The 20,034-nt window shown below is 33.9% G+C and overlaps 1 protein-coding gene, 2 non-coding genes and 2 pseudogenes across 4 annotated transcripts; 1 reads left to right on the forward strand and 4 right to left on the reverse strand.

Annotated features, from left to right (window-relative positions):
- Nucleotides 1–15: 15 nt before the first annotated feature.
- Nucleotides 16–977, reverse strand: LOC114191329 (S-adenosylmethionine synthase 1-like; annotated as a pseudogene).
- LOC146884805 (uncharacterized) lies at nucleotides 847–1,311 on the reverse strand (annotated as a pseudogene).
- Nucleotides 1,312–2,004: 693 nt separating this feature from the next.
- Nucleotides 2,005–2,078, reverse strand: TRNAI-UAU (transfer RNA isoleucine (anticodon UAU)). Its single transcript has one exon. It is a non-coding gene; the product is annotated as a tRNA-Ile (tRNA).
- A 62-nt stretch (nucleotides 2,079–2,140) lies between these two features.
- On the reverse strand, nucleotides 2,141–2,214 carry TRNAI-UAU (transfer RNA isoleucine (anticodon UAU)). Its single transcript has one exon. It is a non-coding gene; the product is annotated as a tRNA-Ile (tRNA).
- A 1,248-nt stretch (nucleotides 2,215–3,462) lies between these two features.
- LOC114190725 (protein transport protein SEC24 A-like) lies at nucleotides 3,463–13,339 on the forward strand. Of its 2 annotated transcripts, none has more exons than XM_028079712.2 (14): nucleotides 3,463–3,920; nucleotides 4,155–5,166; nucleotides 5,256–5,394; nucleotides 5,982–6,172; nucleotides 8,507–8,614; nucleotides 8,714–8,917; nucleotides 9,558–9,789; nucleotides 10,255–10,404; nucleotides 10,526–10,682; nucleotides 11,283–11,410; nucleotides 11,505–11,827; nucleotides 11,912–12,124; nucleotides 12,623–12,860; nucleotides 12,951–13,339. In XM_028079712.2, exons 2-13 carry the CDS (start codon nucleotides 4,222–4,224, stop codon nucleotides 12,851–12,853), a joined length of 3,021 nt encoding a protein of 1,006 aa, XP_027935513.2. In that variant the 5' UTR covers nucleotides 3,463–3,920; nucleotides 4,155–4,221; the 3' UTR covers nucleotides 12,854–12,860; nucleotides 12,951–13,339. The 2 variants fall into 2 exon arrangements, with proteins under 2 accessions (XP_027935513.2, XP_027935515.2); XM_028079714.2 differs by having other exon boundaries at nucleotides 3,466–3,920; nucleotides 11,912–12,088.
- The last annotated feature ends 6,695 nt before the right edge of the window (nucleotides 13,340–20,034 follow it).

Raw genomic sequence — 20,034 nt, forward strand, 5'->3', positions numbered from 1 at the left:
TGGCTGTACCTTGTCGTGATTTTTATCGCTTAGACCATTGCATTTCACACTACAATAGTTACTTACAATGATACAAAAGTAAAGGCAAAATCACCATGGATAGGTATGAAAACAGATAGAGATGTAGCATATTTTCTTGGCAATCAGCTTTATTCATGTCGCTATTCCCACTTAAGAGTCTTCATCACTTCCCATGTGAAATACGGGTCATCTCTTCCAAAACGGCCAAAAGCAGCAGTTTTCAAGAACCTGGCATTTGCACTGTTAAGCTCCAAACTAATGGTAATCATTCGAGGCCTGAAGTCAAAGTTTTCATTTCACAAGCTTCAAAATGTCCTTGTCATGAATCTTTCATGTGCCAAAAGTGTCAACAGACAAATAATGTCTGAGCAACAGCAATTGCGTATTATATCTGCACAATGCACCTTCTGGCAAGTCCATTGGCCACATTTCTCTTGGCAGCCTGTCTAGCAATATAGACTCTGCTACTATCCCACTTGGTAGGGTTCTTCCCATGGAAAGCCCCACCACTACGAGCTTCCAACCACCATATGTGTCAACAATGATTTTGCGCCCTGTGACACCTGCATCGCCACGTGGACCACCAATCACAAAACGACTACATCGATTTCAGACGCAAATTTGTCTCCTCATCCATGTACTTCTCAGCGATAGCAGGCTTAATAACATGCTCTTACAGGTCTGCAACAATCTCATCATTTGGTAACAGTTTCATCATGTTGAGTAGATACAAAACTTGTATATATATGTTCTTATTCTTTAGAGTTTTTGTGGGTGACCTCTCTCATCTGTGCCACCTTCTAAAGTTAATGTTGAGTCAAGAGCAAACAAAAAATTCATAAAGTTTATATAAATAAACTGTAGCATGCAAGAAGCTACATACACACATACACTCTACCATAGTAGTAAGACCACCCGAATAGAAACTCATACATAACAATACCTAAGAGACTCATACATAGAAAGGTAAACTAAAGCTTAAACTTCTTTTACTTAGCAACAACAGCATTATGGTCTTCTTCTACCGTAGCCAACAAAACTCTCATCTCACGTTTTCCTATGCATGTGGTGGCACAGGTACTAACCCTCCACCACCTCCGGGAAAAGTGGGCAGAGTCGGGGTACAGCCACCAGGGAAAGTGCAAAACCCGTTTGGGCCAAAGCCCACGCCGGTGAAGCTGAAACCTGGGCTTGGGCTTGGAAATATCCCTCCAAGGGCTCCGGATCCAGGGAAGTTCTGGGGCTGTTCCACATTCTCCTCTTCCTTAAGTAATCTTCCTCCTTCCACATTGGAAGCACTCACCAACACCACCACGGCCAACATCACCAACACCTCAGTCACTTTCTCCATTTTCTTTTATATCCTAACTCCCTTCTTTGCATGGTGAAAATGCTCACATTTCTCTCCCCTTTTATAGTGCCAATACTTCTGGCCTTTGCTTTTAATGCACCCTCCCACTATTAAACATTGTTATCTTTCAACTTGAAAAGAAAAATACTAAACTCATAGTTTTCAGACAAAAGTATTTCTCTACAACCAATGTTTAAAATTTTACCATCGAAATTTTTTAAGACGTGTTAATGTTTTTACCTAATATTAAATAGTTCTGTTAAGCGTAGTTGAATTTATGGGGCAACAAAAAATTTTCCACCCAACATTTTCAACTTTTTATTAGCTGTTGGAACATATTCTAAGGTGCACTAGGCCATGCTAACTATTACACTCTTTAGTTGTAAAAATCATGTGGCTGGTGAAGCAGAAGATAGAATTTTAAGATCATTTATTACTATAGTTGGGAAATAATGAACTTTCCCAACTAACAAAAGTTGAGGTTGAAACAAGGTGCAGGGACCCTTAAAAATCTCTGGACATTGACAGAGGAGTTAAATACATTTGCAAGTTATTGTACGGAATCTTTCCAGCTTCGACATGTATACAATTCAAGTCGAGTCAAAAAATATTATAAGTCTAAATAGTGCCAATGGTCCCGGCGGGACTCGAACCCGCGACCTTCGGCTCATAAGACCAACGCTCTAACCAACTGAGCTACGAGACCACACATTAAAGTACATTATCCTTCTCTGAAAACATCTACTATTAAACAAAAAAGTCAAAAATTGGTCCCGGCGGGACTCGAACCCGCGACCTTCGGCTCATAAGACCAACGCTCTAACCAACTGAGCTACGGGACCATACGTTAACGGTTTCTAAATAATGTTTGAACAGTATTACAATATTATTACTAAGTTGTCTAAGTTCCGCTTAGGGAAGAATTGAACTCCAACCAGTATGAACTCCTTGAAACTTCGTGAAGCATTTGCAAATATATTCCATAACCAACAAAGATTATGAGTAATGGACGTGTCTATGTTCCATAAAAAAAAACATCACTTAAATATTTTTTTCGTTCTCATTTTTGTAGTGTTTGTTGCGAATGGTCTTCATTTTTACTAAATGTTTAAAATGGTTCTCATTCTCGCAATTTGTATTTAATTTAGTTCTTTTTCTGTGATGGCGTTAAAATCAGTAACGGAATACTGTTTGTATTACATTGTATTGGAGTGTATTATGTGTATTGTACATGGGTAGTAATTAGATATTTGAGAATAAATAGGTGAGCTAGGATTTTGAAAATAAATTGTTGGACAGTTGGTCAGTTGGTGCAATCTTCTTCCTCCATTCCCAATTTGTGTTGTTGTAATCTTCTTCTTCCTGCAATCCCATGTCACGGTCCAATCTTCTTCCTTTACCTCTGGTTGTAATCTTTGGAGGCAACAGTGTTGTAGCAATTTGTGCAATGTTAGTAGTTCAACGATAAACCCTAGCTCACCTATTTATCCCCAAATATCTAATTACTACATCTTTACAGTACACGTAATATACCCACAATTCAATGTAATATGTATAGTGTTCCGTTACTAATTTAAACGAAGAAAAGACTAAATTAAACATAAATTGCGAAAATGAGAATCATTTTAAACATTTGGTAGAAACGAAGATCATCCGCAACAAACACTACAAAAATGATGACGAAAAAGATATTTAAGCAAAAAAAAACATCATTTAATGATAAAAACATATATTAGGGAAAAACACACAACGGTTTCAACCATTGGTGGCCACAACATCTCGTGAAAGCTTAGACGGTACACTTGTAATGGCACGAGAGTTTAATGGCTAAGTGTGTAAGAATAATGATATTTGAATAAGTGTTTAATCATATAATGAAATTATTGTTTTATATAACTTATTAATTATTTATCTATGTTATTATATTTGACAATTGATTTTTCATGTTATAATGTTAATGTTTTCACATGACGTTTCTACTATTTATAAATATATTTTGTTTTGTAGACAATGAAACATAATGAAATTTTTGTCAATGTCGTTCTATTTAATTAATCTCATTAAATAAAGTCATTGTTCATGTCCATAAGCTCACTTGCATCGCTATGTAGATTAGAAATCTAACTATTCCTTGATTGGGTACAGGAGTTGGATCACAACAAATGAGTATATTTTTATGCAGATTGTCAAAGAAATGATTTGTTCATATGCAATGCGACCACTGACATACCATCAAAGTGTCTGGAATTTTGGGTGAAGTAGTTTTCCTTTTCCATTGGTTAGCTTCTACTATATAAAACAAAAGTTGTAGCAGTGATATTTTGGTGAGGTTCTATGTGAATCAAATAAAGCGAAAAGGGAAAAATGAAATATGATATTGTGAGAATATAGAGATTGGACAGCAACGAGAATGGTGTGATTGCAGGGTAGGGAGAAGGAGATGGTGGAAGAAACATTGAGCAAGTGGTACCAAGGATTGAGTATTTCGATTCTGATTCAGCACATGCGTCTCCGATCTAACTCCTCTTGCCCTATCGCATCACCATCGGTAAGTCTCTCATTGTGTTCTTCTGCGATCTCCATTTCAATTTCACCTTTCTCGATCCGTCTCTTACTTTAACCAATTCGTACTCGATTCTCCTCATTGCTGTTTGATAATTCATTCCATTTGTTATCATTTTCTTAAATTGTGTGAGATGTTGTTTTGCTCTGAATTCTATGACTTGTTAGACACTTAGTGGCTTTTTCTGCATCAATTGTATCGAATTGTTTTCTCTGTCAGGCTTGGTGACGAGAGCGGAAGCTATGAATTAAGTGGTTCGATTGTTGTCATTGTGTTTGCGTAAATTATGGGGACAGAAAACCCTGGTCGATCAGCCTTCCTTTCTAGACCACCCTTTGATGCAACACAGGGGGGTATGGCACCTTTTTCGTCAACTGCTACCATGGTTGGGCCAGAGCCTCCTTCTTTCAGACCCACTCCTCCTGCTCCTCCCTTGGCATCCACACCATTTTCATTATCTGCGCCACCGGGCCAGTTTAATGGCCCCTCAGTGCCTCCTCCTTCCAATTCCCCACCTGCTTCTGGACCTTTCCAGCGTTTTCCGATGACACAGTTCTCCTCAAATACTCAATCACCTCCCCTGTTTCCTCCACCTATGGGACAACCAACATTTCAACCTTCTGCGGATCAAACTCAGCCTTTTCCGGCTTCTCTTCCGCCTCAGTCGCACACGCCGTTTGTTTCAATGGGGTCTGCCCCTCCTGCACTTCCAGGATCGACTGTTCCTCCTCCTGTGTTTCAGCCATCTTTTCCTGGATATCCGCAGAAACAGGTTGGTTCAGAAATGCAAGCTTCCCCTGTGCATTCCTCTAACCCTTCAAATCAAGGAAATTATGGGCCTGTCCCTGCACCACCTTTGCCTTTTCAAACTCATCAAGGAGTTTATGTTTCGCAGCCCCCAATGGCTGCTCTGTCAGGCGTCCAGCCGATGCAACAACCGGGATCTGGACAGCCTACAGTTGCCATTAATGGCTTGGCAGAAGAATTCAATTCGCTGTCAATTCAAACTCGTCCTGGACTCATGGAGCCGTCCATTGATTCTAAAGAATTGCCAAGGCCATTGGAAGGTGACGAGGAGCCAAAGTCTTTAGCTGATATGTATCCCATGAACTGCAATCCTAGATATCTACGACTCACAACCAGTGGAATGCCTGATTCCCAGTCCTTAATTTCAAGGTGGCATCTTCCTCTTGGAGCAATTGTATGTCCGCTTGCAGAGCCTCCTGATGGGGTTAGGGCCTCACTATCCTTTTCAATTATTTGTAACTCATAGTGGGCATACTATTTTTTCTTCGTATATTGATTTTTCTATGATTTCAGGAAGAGGTACCCATAGTTAATTTTGCTGCAACTGGTGTTGTACGCTGTAGGAGATGCCGCACATATATAAATCCCTATGTCAAATTTACTGAAGGCGGAAGAAAGTTCCGGTGCAATGCCTGCTCCTTGCTTAATGACGGTACTATCTACATTCATGTGCTTCACAAATTTAGAATAAATAAGAAGGAAGTTGATGTAATTAAAAATCTATAATAAGAAAAATGACCTAAAACTTCAGTGCATTACATTTTGATAGAAGAGCATGCTTTATGGTTCTTATTAAATTGAAGTAATGTACATATTTAAAGGAGAAAATTGAAAGTAATTAAGGTTCTGTTTAGGAGATATTAATATATTATTTGAAAGTGACCAAACTCCAGTCCATCAAATTCTGAAACAAGAACATGCTTATTGTTTCTGAAAATTCATTATTTCAGTATTATTCCCATTTTAATTCCGTAGGGTCACTTGATAAAATCATTGTTATAGTTCACTTGTTACTTTTACAAGGTGGAATTGTAGTGTCAGAGACCATGTGATTGGCTTAATGTCTTTATTAAGATGCTAATATATTGAATCTTATGGTATCAATCCAGACTTGTAACCTCCATGCTTAATGAAGATATTCTGTGATGAAAGTTGTCTGTTTGTCTTCATTGTAGCTTGCACGTTTAATTGGTTTAATTCATCTTTCTGAAGATGCTGATTTATTGGCCTTGTGTACAGTTCCTAGTGAATATTATGCACAAATAGATGCCACTGGCAGAAGAGTTGATTTGAATCAACGACCTGAGCTTACAAAGGGTACTGTAGAATTTGTTGCCCCAGCAGAATATATGGTGCGGCCTCCTATGCCTCCTGTATATTTCTTCCTCATTGATGTTTCCATATCTGCAGTTAGAAGCGGAATGATTGAGGTAAGTACTTCACTTCGAGAACTTTAAACATTAGTAGGTTTTGTTGTTATATAACCTTGGCGATTTCATTCTTTTGAGTGGCAATTTTTTATTCATATGAAATCTAGCTTATGCATAACTGTAGCTTGGAAGCTATGTATAATTTGCACTGCATTCTATGAATTTATTAACATGATCAAGGGGTTTTCAGGTCTGATTTATGAAAATAATTGTAGAGGTATGCAATATGTTGTTTGTATTTGTGCATGATTTGCGTATTTGAAACTCAGCTCGCCAGGTGCATGTGATCAATTTCTTTTATCAACCTGAACAAAAGGATTGGGCTATAATGTATCGTCTTTTAAATGTTTTTATTTACAGTTTAGACAATCTAGTGATCTGCGCATTAAAATCTGGTTAAGTTAGGTTTTCACTAATTTTTCGATATTACCAGCCTTATTTTTCTGCTTTTCCTTTTCCCTGAAAGTTCACTTTAAAGAATTTTTAGTGTGTTAATTAAAGTTTTTGAAGAGAAAAACAACAGTCTAAAAAATATCTAATTGAAGTTTCTTTGAAATGTTTTGAGAAACTTCTAAACAAAACAGTAATTATGATTACCTCTAAAAATAAAAGAATTTTTTTTGTAATTGTATTTAACCATAAAAAAAACACTTTTCATCAAATCTCTAAGCAATAACTACTTTTTTACAAACCTGGGTCTTGGGTGCCCACCTGGTTGAGATTCCAGTATTTAGTGTATTTTGCTTTTTTGTTTTCCTTGACACTAGAGAGTTTCCAAGGAAGAAGCAATAACCTGTGATTGATCTGGGTGTCTCAACACAAGTCGCCCAATCTGCATCACACTAAATCCAACTAAATGTATTGGAGTGTCCCTCTTCAATTGAAGACCTTTGCTTGGAGAACCCTTCAAGCATATCAAGACTCTCCTGGCAGCACCTAGATGAAACTTTGTGGGACGAGTCATAAATTGGCTGAGTTGTTGTGTTGCAAAAACAATGTATGGGCGTGTTGTGGTGAGGTAAATAAGACGACCAACAAGACGCTTGTAGGACAAAGGATCATCAAGAAGATCACTAGAATCATCTTGACACAGCTGCAATGAACTGGGCATTGAACAAGGTTTACAACCCATCATTCCAGAATCAACAAGTAACTCAAGACAGCATTTACATTGTGATACACATATGCCATCAACAATTGGTTTATTTCTAAGCCCAGAAAATAATTCAATGCTCCTAAATCCTTTCGAATGTTTGAATGAAGAATATGTTTGATTTTGTCCATTTCAGCGGCAGAATTCCCAGTTAAAACAATGTCATCCACATATATTAACAGGACATTAAATTTATCTCTATCGTGTCTGATAAATAAACTATGACCTGCATGTAATTGTTTGTAACCGGAGGAAATAAGAACATCAGAAAGCTATTCATACCATTTACGGCTAGCTTGTTTGTGGCTATAGAGAGATTTCTTGAGTTTGCAACTTTGAGAAGAGCTATAGCGGAGTAGTCCTAAAGGAATTGTCATATAAACTTCCTCACACAAATCACCATGAAGGAAAGCATTATTCACGTCGAGCTGTTGAAGTTGCCAACTATTTGCAGAAGCAAGAGCAAGGATGTCACAGATAGTGGCCATTTTTACCACGGGAGAGAATGTTTCAAAGAAATCAACTCCTTCCACTTGAGAAAAACCCATTGCAACCAATTGCGTTTTGTACCGTTCAACACTTCCATCCGGTTTTCGCTTAATTTTGTAAACTCATTTGCATCCTATGGGTTTAGGATCCTGAGGTGAAGATTTGAATTGCTATTATTCATTTCAACCAAAACACAACGTTATATACACGGATTGCCTAACCAATTTACAGCTCATACTATTCTAGAATCTGCTCTAGGTATATCAGAAAAAAGGTTACATACAAAAGTATTTACAAGAATTATAATGGGCTGAGGACGAATGGGCTGTATGGGTTTGGGCTATTGTTCTGTTAATGTTGAGCTAGTAACAAAACATCCAGATGTTAAAAACTGGATCACTCTAGCAAACTGTTTGAACTGAAGTGGATTTTGTAAAATTGGCCTGTGTATGCTTTGTCAGCCTGCAACTACTGAGAACAACTGCCGGTGTGTAGACTTAGGTCGTAACAAATGTTTATTATTGGCAACTCTAGTTTGTAGATGTATTTTTTCGTTTACTGATGCCAAAATCCAGTTCAACCCAAAATTAATTTCTTCTGTGCAAGATAAAGTTCAGCTTCAAGTGCATTCTGGAGTTTTTATTCCAACTCACACCATTCTTTGTTGTTGGTTCATGTTGTTCTTATTCCAGGTTGTGGCCCAAACAATCAGGTCATGTTTAGATGAGCTCCCGGGCTTTCCACGAACACAAATAGGGTTTGCAACTTTTGACAGTGCAATACATTTTTATAACATGAAGGTCTGCAGTATTATTCGTATTAATATTGTTAATATATCTCTATCTTTTCCTTAATTGGCTCAACTTTTTTGCTTATTATTCTATGTTACACTTTTCCAGTCATCCTTGACTCAACCACAAATGTTGGTGGTCTCAGATCTGGATGACATATTTATTCCCCTGCCAGATGATCTCCTTGTCAACTTGTCAGAATCAAGAAGTGTGGTGGAAACGTTTCTTGATGGTCTACCATCCATGTTCCAGGACAACGTGAATCTGGAATCTGCTTTTGGTCCTTCTCTGAAGGCTGCCTTTATGATTATGGTATATTAGTCCCTTTTTGCCTCCTACTTTGAATGGTCTTGTTATTATTATAGGTTGTTTTGGTTGCAACTCATAAGCAGTTGTGAGCCTTTTTGCACAAAATGCATTGAACATGGCATCTATTAATTGAAAGTTAAAACAATGCTACAATATGATTTAAAAGATTAGTTTTCATGCTAAAGAGTGAGATGTTTAATGTTAGACATTGTGAATGCAAACTTACTAGTTATAATGTTCTATTATCTGTGTGTATTGTGTGTTTGTGTGTGTGCGTAAATGTATTTCCTGGGATCATGGCGGGAAAATCTTAACCCAGTTCTAGATCATTCATCTAACATGGCAGTTATTATTGAAATATCTTAATTAAATTTTAATATTTGATACTTTGTTCAATTGCAAGGATGGACCTTCTATTACTACTAGGCACTCTAAACAACCAAATGTCACTGAATAAATCTGGTAGATCATAATAATGAACCAAGTTACATGCACAGAGATGGAACCCATGGTTTGCTAAGTTTAAAGGAGGGTCCATTTGAATTTGTAGAATTTTAGTGCTTTTTTCCATCCCTTTACCAAATTACCAAATTATACTTTCCTATGCATTTCTGTTTTGTGAATTTTTCCTGCCTCTCTATAGAGTCAACTTGGAGGGAAATTATTAGTTTTTCAAAACACACTCCCATCTCTTGGTGTTGGTCGATTGAAACTACGTGGAGATGATTCTAAAGTTTATGGCACAGATAAAGAACACGTGTTAAGACTGCCAGAAGATCCCTTTTACAAGCAAATGGCAGCTGAGTTTTCTAAATACCAAATCTCAGTGAATGTGTATGCATTCAGTGATAAGTACACCGACATCGCATCCCTAGGTAAATATTTATAATTTCTTTAACTTCTCCATGGAATGGATATTTAGGATGATTCTCTGATGAAATAATGTTGCTTACCAATGGTTTTCTTAGTTCTCAGTCGATTTCATTTAAACTTTTGAATAATAAACTTAATTGAACGAATAGCATATTTTTACTCTCCTGTGGTGTTTGATAGTGCTGTGTGATTAAGGATGGGTGGATGTCAACTAAGAGGGCCACTCAAATGTGTCTACCGAAGGGTTATCTCCCTTTCCTTGACTGCTTAGTTGCCATTGGCCAATTATTTGGTGATGCACCTTAATTGGCCGTGATCAAATGCATGCATTTTCTTTCCCTGTAATTATATTAAATTTGCATCCTTTAGTATAAGTGGTCGTATTATAAGCACATACACTTGCAGCTAACAAACAGATATTTATAGGTGACAAAGTGCACTATATACTTACAATTTATTATTTATAGGAACTCTGGCAAAGTATACTGCTGGTCAACTCTATTACTATCCAGCTTTCCAATCAGAAATTCACGGGGAGAAACTAAGAAATGAGCTAAGGAGAGACCTTACCAGAGAAACTGGCTGGGAAGCGGTATTGCGAATTAGATGCGCTAAAGGTTTGCGTTGAAATTTTTTTCCTTGCTTACCTTTTGTTTTTCTTCTGGCTCTTGCTGCAAGCATTCAATTATATACAAATATCTAGAATACGATAGTTGTTAACTGTTTTTGTGCTTCTAGGTGTCCGTTTCACAACTTATCATGGAAACTTTATGCTAAGGTCCACAGATTTGTTAGCACTTCCAGCCGTGGATTGTGATAAAGCCTTTGCCATGCAGTTATCACTTGAAGAAACATCACTGACAAATCAGACAATGTATTTCCAAGTTGCACTGTTGTATCCTTTCTTCCATAATCCTTGAGATGAGTTATAATTATAAATCATCTAATCTTTATCTTTTTCTGATCATTTTTTAATGATTTGTTTCATAATACTGCCGTTTGTGAGATAGATGTATAAGTTCATTCTTGCAGCATAATCATCTATGAATCATGAGGTCTTTCTCATCCATCACGTTTTCGAATTAAGCATATGTTTGTCACGCATTAAAAACTCATTCCTACGAATACGAACTTGGGAATGTAGATTTCTCATGTTTGTTACTCATTAAAAAGTTCCTAGGAATATTAAATTAGGAGTATAGATTCCCGTGTTTTGTTATTAGCATTGAAAATGTATTCTTAGGTATTGTTTATTCCCTAGGGATTATTATGCCATGAATGAAGTCATTTATATTCGAAAGACAAAATAAAGTGAACTTATTTTATCCTTTTCATTTTTGTTTTAGCACATTTTACTGTGTATTTTTATTGTTTTTTCTTCTATGCTTTGCATCAACGTAGATGTCTGTCATACTTGTTCAGTTAAGGTCATTATGGCAGTACGATTAGAATCTGAAACTTCTTCAAGAAAGGGTGTCGTCCTTAACTGAAATAGGTATACTGCATCTTGTGGAGAAAGGCGTATCAGAGTACACACAGCAGCAGCTCCAGTAGTTAAAGACTTGGTAGAGATGTATCGCTTGGCTGATACTGGTGCAATTTTATCTCTGTTTAGTAGGCTGGGTAGGGTGACATGACTTCTATTCTAGTTACATCATATCTATGGATCATAGATATAGTTTCTTTCATCTTCCTAAGCAGTTTCTTATATTTGCAGCAATTGAGAAAACATTATCCCATAAACTTGAAGAAGCCCGGTATGCTGTACAATTTGGAATTGTGAAAGGTCTCCGAGATTATCGAAATATCTATGCTGGACAACAGCGCTTGGTGAATAGGATGATTTATCCTGAGTCATTAAAGTTCCTACCCTTGTACGGTTTAGCTCTTTGTAGATCAGCACCTCTCCGTGGTGGATATGGGGATGTTTCACTAGATGAACGGTGTGCAGCTGGACACACAATGATGACCCTACCAGTAAAAAGGATGTTGAAACTTCTCTACCCTACTTTGCATCGACTAGATGAATATCTTCTAAATGTATGCATTCACTGCTTGAAAACTTATCACGAAAATGGTTTAAATGTCTGCTCCTTGAATTATTTCTGTTTGTGATATGTTCAGGCTGATGATTTGAAAAGCATTGATAGAAGGTTACCTTTGACTAGGGAGAGCTTGGATTCTAGGGGCCTTTATATATATGACGATGGCTTCCAGTTCATTTTATGGTTTGGTAGAGTGATTTCACCTGACATAGCTAAGAACTTACTTGGGTCTAACTTTGCAGCAGAGTTATCAAAGGTATTCTATATTCAAGAAAGACTAGGAGAAAGCGCGGTACATGGGTTTATTAAAACTTTCGTTTTTATCTCATCTTTTTCTAATTTCTTCATAAGTGTTTTTTGGTTCTTCATTAACGCTTGTTAATGTTCAAATCTTTCTCTCTGCAATCTGACGCGTGCACATGTATATGATTGTTGAATTATAAACAATCATTATTATATCGAGCTTGCTTGGTAAATTTAGGATAATTGATAGCACCAAGTATTTGAACAAATTATTGATGTGTTGTTGCATTTGAGCTGAAAAAGTATATGGTATGTGAACCTAAATTTAGTATGCATTTCTCAGTGCTGCAGCTTCATGATAAAAAAAATGAATTCATAGTGGATTTTGTGTTAAATGTGTCCCTTAGATGGTTTAGACTTACGCCAGGGTTGATCGATATCCTATTTAATAATTTTGCAGACTTGTGATGTATTCCTCCTCTGTTTCTCTGGTTCAATAAGGTGGCATCTATCTTCAATTGTATATATGTTTTGTTTCGTTGAACAGGTTACTCTAAATGAGAATGATAATGAAATGTCTCGGAGGCTGATAAAGGTACTTGAGAAGCTCAGAAGTAGTGACCGTGCATATTACCAGTTGTGCCGCCTTGTGAGGCAAGGTGAACACCCCAGAGAAGGATTTCTTCTTCTTTCAAACCTGTTTGAGGACCAGCTGGGTGCTAATAATGGATATACTGATTGGATGATACAGATTTCCCGACAAGTGCAACAAACATAATATACAGGTACTCATTCTAGTCTTCTGTAAGGAAGCTTCTATAAAATCTGCTGGTTTTCATTTTCTATGGCGTAATATGCTGGATTTTTTTTGTCAGGATTGTTACCTATATCGTAATTGAAGGACTTTTTCGTTTCTTCATTAGAAATAAATTGAGTTTATGCATGGGGATGCTTGACTAGGCTAATTGGTCGTGAGAAGGATGTGATGCTTCATGAAACTGTAAGTTCGTCATGAAATGTATCAATTAGGTGAACTGCACCTTAGTGATTAGATTCAAAGTGCTTTCCTGTCCTAGGAATAGAAAATAAAACTTTTTTTTATAGGTTCCAGTTATCTGTGGTATAATTTCATTTTTTAATTCAAATTGTTTTTTGGCTAGGGAGAGTAAACACAGAGAGAGAAGTCAAGTCAAAATCAGTGCTAATTCATAAAATTTGTTTCGTGATAATTTTTATTTATTCTCATATTCAGATTTTGGAACTATTCTCTTCCAAATCATCATTTTACCTTTGTCAGCAAACTTCTTTCGTTATTAAATTAGTTGTACGTAGTTTTGTAGATAAAAATAAATATTTAGGTAATGATATTTTTACATTTTTAGTTAATTTTGGGTTCTTATTTGTTTTGTTTAAAAAATAAATATTTTATTCAAAATAAAAAATTAGACGGTAAGAAAATGAGTATTATGATTAAAATGAGTATTACAATATCGAGGAAGAAATATATAGAATTATCTGCACCATTGTATAATGCATACCTTTTTTATAACTTTCTTTGGTGTGCACTTCTATTAGACTATTATACCTTTCATCTATTTTCAAAACTACCCATTATTCTTGATATTCTCTTATTACATGTTTAACCTTTATTATGGCTTCCTATCTCATCTCATTTAAAAAGTAAATACTGTAATATTAACACTTCCTAGTTTTCTATGAAGAGATTTTTTTAAAGTATTGAGATAAAAAACAAAATAATAAAATGTAATTTATTGGGAAAATGACATAATCAAAATTCAAACTCTGGACCACTCAATTGACGAACTCAAACACAAGTGAGTACCACTTTACTTATATGTCAACAACCAACATTGATCAGTTCAAATGTATATTTTAAAAACATATATTATCGAAAAATGGAATAATTGGGAAACTCGTTTGAAAAAAAACAAAATTACACAAAAATTGGTTTATTAAGTCAGTAACTTCAAAAAATATACTTGGCTTCTGGTTAAAATTTTCTTATACGAGATCAATCAATTCTTTTATATGACACTTTATAGTTTCAATATCATATTATAATTCTTTTCTTATTTCCTTTATTAATTATTGAGTACACGTGTATTTTATAGGATAAATGTGGTCATTTGGTATCATTTAAAAAAAAAAAATCAACAGATATAGTTTTATTAATATTCGTGATTCTCTTAAAAGTTTTTTATATCTGTTATAATTGTACATCAAAAAAAAAAATCGTAACATAATCCCATCTTAATTTTTTTTTAAATGTATCTAAAACTTTTATCTCTTTCATTTTAGATTTTTATTTGTTATTGCTAAAGAATATTATGCTATATTGACGAATTTTAAACTTAAGTATTATAATTTTTTTCAATGTTATATACATATATATATATATATATATATATTAGTTTTTTGTATTATTAAATTTTTTATATCATATTTCCCTTAGGTTATTTATTTAATAATTATTTTTATTTTATTAATACCAGTTTTAGAAACTAGTTTATCTAAAATTTTTTATTTTTAACTTAACCATTGAGTGTTAATTTGTTTCTTGCGGGTGTAATTCTCGATCCCGTATTTCAAACATTCATATGGTGATAAAATGTTATAAATTAATGAGATAAATTTAATTATTAGATATTTTATTTTGTTAAACCAATTCATAAACTTATTAAATTAAATATAGTTCATCAAACGCATTATTCGTCGAAGCAATGACACCACATCTCTACTACCACTATTAATTAATGCATTACGAACCCAATAATGTGTTAATATGGACTTTGTCTTGATTCAATGGTGCTTATAAATAAAATATTTGCATATTGAACTTCTCAACTCCAAAAATTGGATTGAATTGCATAGATAATGACCAAGTGTAATTAATCCATTTATGTTATCATAAATAAATATTACTCAACTATTGAATGTTGAAATGTGTACCATGGGTCAATTAAAAATAGGCAACCACTATAAAGATTGAACGAGTTATGATTATTTTTTAGTTAATTAACTACTGAATATAACATAAAATAATCTATTTTCTTCTTCTTTTAAATGAAGAAGTTATCTTAGATGGGTTGTTGGGTTTACACAACATTTAGGATCTTTATTTTATTTTTTTAATTTTTATAAATAAGTAAAAAAAAATATTTTGTTTTTAGCTTATATTTAATGTAAAGAATTGAAATAAAAAACTGAATAGAAATTAGTTTCTTTATTTTCGATATTTATGTTCTTTTTCCTATTACGAATTTCTTGCACGTTCTCATTTCCGACAGTATAACTAACTATGTTATCAATTTGCCATTAAGGAAACTTATTTAGTATTCAGAATTTTAATTGCCGTTTAATGACTATCTACTTTAGATATAATAACACTGATAATAAATTAGTATGAATTTGATTAAAGCAATAACGATTAATCAATTATCCATTTTGCCTTTTAAGGATATTTATTCAGGTGCTAATTGACTTGGGATGAATTTCTTCATTAACAATAATTAAGTTAGTTTTTTCCAATCTAAAATTAGTTAACGCATTAAAAAAATCGTATAATTTCTCTAAACTTTTAATTTAATTTATAAATAAACTAATGAAAACATATGCATGTTTCTTTTTATGATAACAAAAAGTAATAAAATCATAATTATTATATTATAAAAAAAATTACAATTTTATTACACTTTAGGTCAATAGTTAACAGCAGACTGTATTATGTTTTATAACCATGTGGAATGAAACTTCATATGTATAAATGTTTAAATAAATTTAAGGGTTAAATATGTTTTTGTCCCTTAACTTTCAGTCAATTTTGAAATTAGTCGATTTCGAAATGTTGAACCAATTTAGTCATTCATCTTTCGAAATACGTAAATTTAGTTATTTTAATCAAATTTTGTTAAGTTTATTTGACATTTCAAACACGTTTTATAGTAGTATTTGACTTAACGTTAAGGCAAAAATGTGCCAAACATTATAAATAACTCAAATACAATTTTGAAATGCGTACGAAACATTAAATAAACCTAACAAAATTTAATTAAAATGACTAAATTCATGTATATTGAAAGATAAAGGACTAAATTAGTCCAAAATTTCAAAATGAACTAATTTCAAAATTTACTGAAAGTTAAAGGACAAAAACATATTTAACCATAAATTTAAATATTGATGCATGCAACATGTTTTCTAAAGGAGCAAACAGAAGTTGGAATCTTTTGTTGTATTGGTATATATATATATATATATATATATATATATATATATATATATATTCATATATATTTTCTTTTTCTTTCCTTAGATATAGTCAATAATATTTTTTTATCAACAAATATTACTTGTAAGTATAGTTCAATCCACGACCTTTATAACTTTTATTTTTAATTTTTTTAAATTATTTTTATAACTCTCAAATGTTAGTAGAAAAAGTTGAACTCACGATCATCTCTCCTCCAAATTCTTTAAATCAGAATTATAACTTTCAAATATTAGTGTAGAAAATGGAACTAATAATCTCTCTCATCTTTTCTTTTAATTTTTATCACTAAATCAACCTTATAATTCCCAAAAAAAAAAAAACTGATACTCTGAGTCTGGATAATTGTTTTTAACAGCATGTTTGGATGCAGAGAAGTGAGCATGTGAGAGTGATGGACTATAAGAAGAAGTTTTGAAGCATATTTAAAGTTTGCACATGATTCATGCAGGCTGATATGCAATTAGGCAAATAAGTCAGCTCATTTATTAGCTGCTCTGTCTTTTGGTAAATCTTGGACAAACCACTCAAAAGAGGTGCCTAATCTGGCTTTGACTCTATGTGTTTTTTGGTTCTTGTGTTCTCATCTATCCTCTTTTCAAATTAATGTTGTTGGAACTACTGTTCAATATTAAATGTACCTTAACAAAAATTATAGCATCAATAAACAAAAACTTAACTATACTACTTAAGTTCTTCAAACAACCAATTTTTCAATTTTTTTCTATGTATGGAGAGTTGAAAAAGGTGAGACAGAAGAAGTAGTAGTAGTTAGATGGAGCATTGTTGTGCATGAAGAATTAATTGCTTGAGTTTTGAGAAAAAATTAGTTGTTGACTCTGATGAAGAAGAGCTTTTAAGTGTACAAAAATGTAATTAATGGATTATTTGACTATTATAACCGCCCAATAAGTGGTCATGATTCAGACATGCAGCACCGCCCCTAGACCTACACACACCGATGCTCCTTTTCACTTTTATTTTACCTTTTCTTCAAATTTTATATGCTATTGCTACAATCATCTAGAGTAAGATTGTGGCTTTTTACAGGTTTTATTGTTGTTATTTATGTTACCAAGAAAATTTTTTCTCCTCTTTTTGTCATGTCACGTTAAGTTTGAGTTTTATATTAAGCAGAGAGAACAAAATTGAATTTTTGTTTATGAAGAGAAAATCCAATACAGCATATTACTTTTACTATAATTTTATACTTCTAACTAACTAATTCAAAAGGAAATTTGACGCTGAAATTAGCTTATTAAAGTGAATTTATATAATTTGTGAGTATAAATTAATCATAAACCAAATAACTCTTTTATAATAATGTCAGGAGTTCCTTTTTTTTATATTATAAACTTTAAATTAGTAGTGTAATTTTGGCCTTTAAAATTGTCGTATATGTTTTGCGTATGTCTGAAATGAAACATATTAAAATACAATAGCAATTTTGTAAATTTCGCGAATTTATAAGTTTTGGTTGTCGAAATAATCGAAATCTATTGAATTTTATGCTTCGACTTTTTAAAACAGAGGCCTAAAGGTTTGTTTAAATTTCAAAACTTTCCTTTTTTTTTAATTACTTTATTTGAGAGAAGAGATATAAATCTCGATTGTAGAGAAACCAAAGTCTATTCAGTTTTATGCTTTAGTTCTTTCATAACCAATACTTAAAAGTTCACTAATATTTTAAATTTCTCATTGAGAGCATTGTTTTATGTCTTGTGTATTAATAAAACCGAAGGCTATTTTCTTTTATGCTTTGATTTTTTTAAATATCGAGACCTAGAATTATGCTTAGGGTTATTTTTTTCAAAAGTTGCACAATGGGCCTTATTTATTTCTTTTCGTGATTTCTTCTTCTTCGTCATCTTTGTCATGTGTTGGTGTTGTTGTTGTTCTTCGTGAAATACTTCTTCGTCCAACTTCACGAAATCCTCCCTTCTTTATAACTACTCAACCTCCAACAGGTGAGTGCTTGTTTGGATTTTTTTTTTTTAATGTTTTTGGTTCCTTTTGTTCTTTGTGGTAATGTTTGAGTTCTTTGTTGGTACATGTTCCTCATACATTGGCATATATCGGGAAAGCTTGTGTAGCTACCGATTGAAGTTGGTCCTTCTATGTCACTGTAGCCACATAGATCAGGTGCAATAGTGTGATATCCACATGAACTAAGAGTTAGAATCTGGTAGTGTTACGTAAGGGTGATCATGAATTGGATTTTTAATGATCAATCCACATTCATTTTGGATCCAAATAATTGGATTAGATTTTCGATTCAAATCTATTTTTTCAAAAAAATGTAGATTGAAATTTTTAAAAATCCAGATTCCAATATTTAGATCAAGTTTTGATCTAAATATTTGGATCAAGTTCAAAATTTAAAATCAATTTTTAAATTCAAATTAAATTTTTTAAAACTTGCGTCCATAATGCTGACACCATAGAATTTGACAGATTTTTTGTCAGGGCCAATGAGGCAAAATTTCAATATGGGATGAACTTGGATGACTTTCGAACGAATTTCGGTCGGAGACGACGTGACCAAATTTGACATCCCACGTCGTCTCACGTTCCACGTTTCACTCTCATGTCTCACGTCTTACGTCCCACGTGTCACGTCCCACGTCCCATGTCCCACGTTCCTTGTCCCACGTCCCACGTCCCACGTCCCACGTCTCACGTCTCAAGTCTCAAGTCTCACGTCTCACGTCTCACGTCTCACGTCTCACGTCTCACGTCCCACGTCCCATGTCTCACGTCTTACGTCTCACGTCTCATGTCCCACGTCCCACGTCTCACGTCGTACGTCTCACATCCGACGTCTCACGTCCCACGTCCCACGTCCATGTCTCATGTCTCATGTCTCACGTCTAATGTCTTACGTCTTACGTCCCACGTTGTCTCACGTCTGACGTCCAACGTCCCATGTTTGACGTCTCACGTCCTACGTATCACCCCCACGTCTCACCTTCCACGTAGCATGTCACACGTCTCACATTATTGCACTGAAATACTTGATTCTTTCATAAAATAATGATGCTTTGGTTTACTGGTTGCATCATAGCTAATGTTCTTCTGATAATAGTGTCTTATTGATCAAAAGAAGTAAGAGAAATGACATTATTTTACCAAAAATAGGAATGCTAACCTTATGCAACAACAGTAATTTGAAGCTTTTGCAGATGTCTGCTATCATTACAAGGATGATTTTAGAAAAGTGTTTAAATGTTGGCAGACAATATTTTTTTATTAGTTTTCTGTTCTGAAATTCAATATGCGAAGAGATGTGTCAAAAAAATTTAATCAAGGGTGGGCAAAAAATCCATTTTTTATAATCCAATCTATTTTTTCTATGATCTAATCCATTTAATATCTATTTTATTAAAAATTTAATCAATTTAAGATCCATTTTAATGGATATGGATATCAATCTGATATATATTTTATATATTTTAAAAAATGGATAATCCAAAATATCCAATCCAAATTTTCATTTTAAATTTTTGGTTAGGTTAGGCTAAAAGTTGAGACCGACTAGTACAAATTTAGTCGTATTTGATTGAGTTCGTGTGACCCTATACAAAATTTGAACGAATTTCGGTCGGAGACGATGTGACCAAATTTGACATCCCACGTAGTCTCACATCTCACGTCGTCTCATGTCTCACATT

The sequence above is a fragment of the Vigna unguiculata genome, chromosome 7 (genome assembly GCF_037176805.1).
Source record: "Vigna unguiculata cultivar grain cowpea cultivar isolate G323 ecotype 2 chromosome 7, ASM3717680v1, whole genome shotgun sequence".
NCBI lineage: Eukaryota > Viridiplantae > Streptophyta > Magnoliopsida > Fabales > Fabaceae > Vigna > Vigna unguiculata.

What these genes read in the sequence shown, in the direction of transcription:
- LOC114190725 (XM_028079712.2), top strand. Translation starts at nt 4,222, where the DNA reads ATGGGGACAGAAAACCCTGGTCGATCAGCCTTCCTTTCTAGACCACCC. An exon ending in TTGCAGAGCCTCCTGATGGG is followed by an intron (nt 5,167 to 5,255) that starts GTTAGGGCCTCA and finishes CTATGATTTCAG; the next exon opens with GAAGAGGTACCCATAGTTAA. An exon ending in ATCTCTGTTTAGTAGGCTGG is followed by an intron (nt 11,411 to 11,504) that starts GTAGGGTGACAT and finishes TTATATTTGCAG; the next exon opens with CAATTGAGAAAACATTATCC.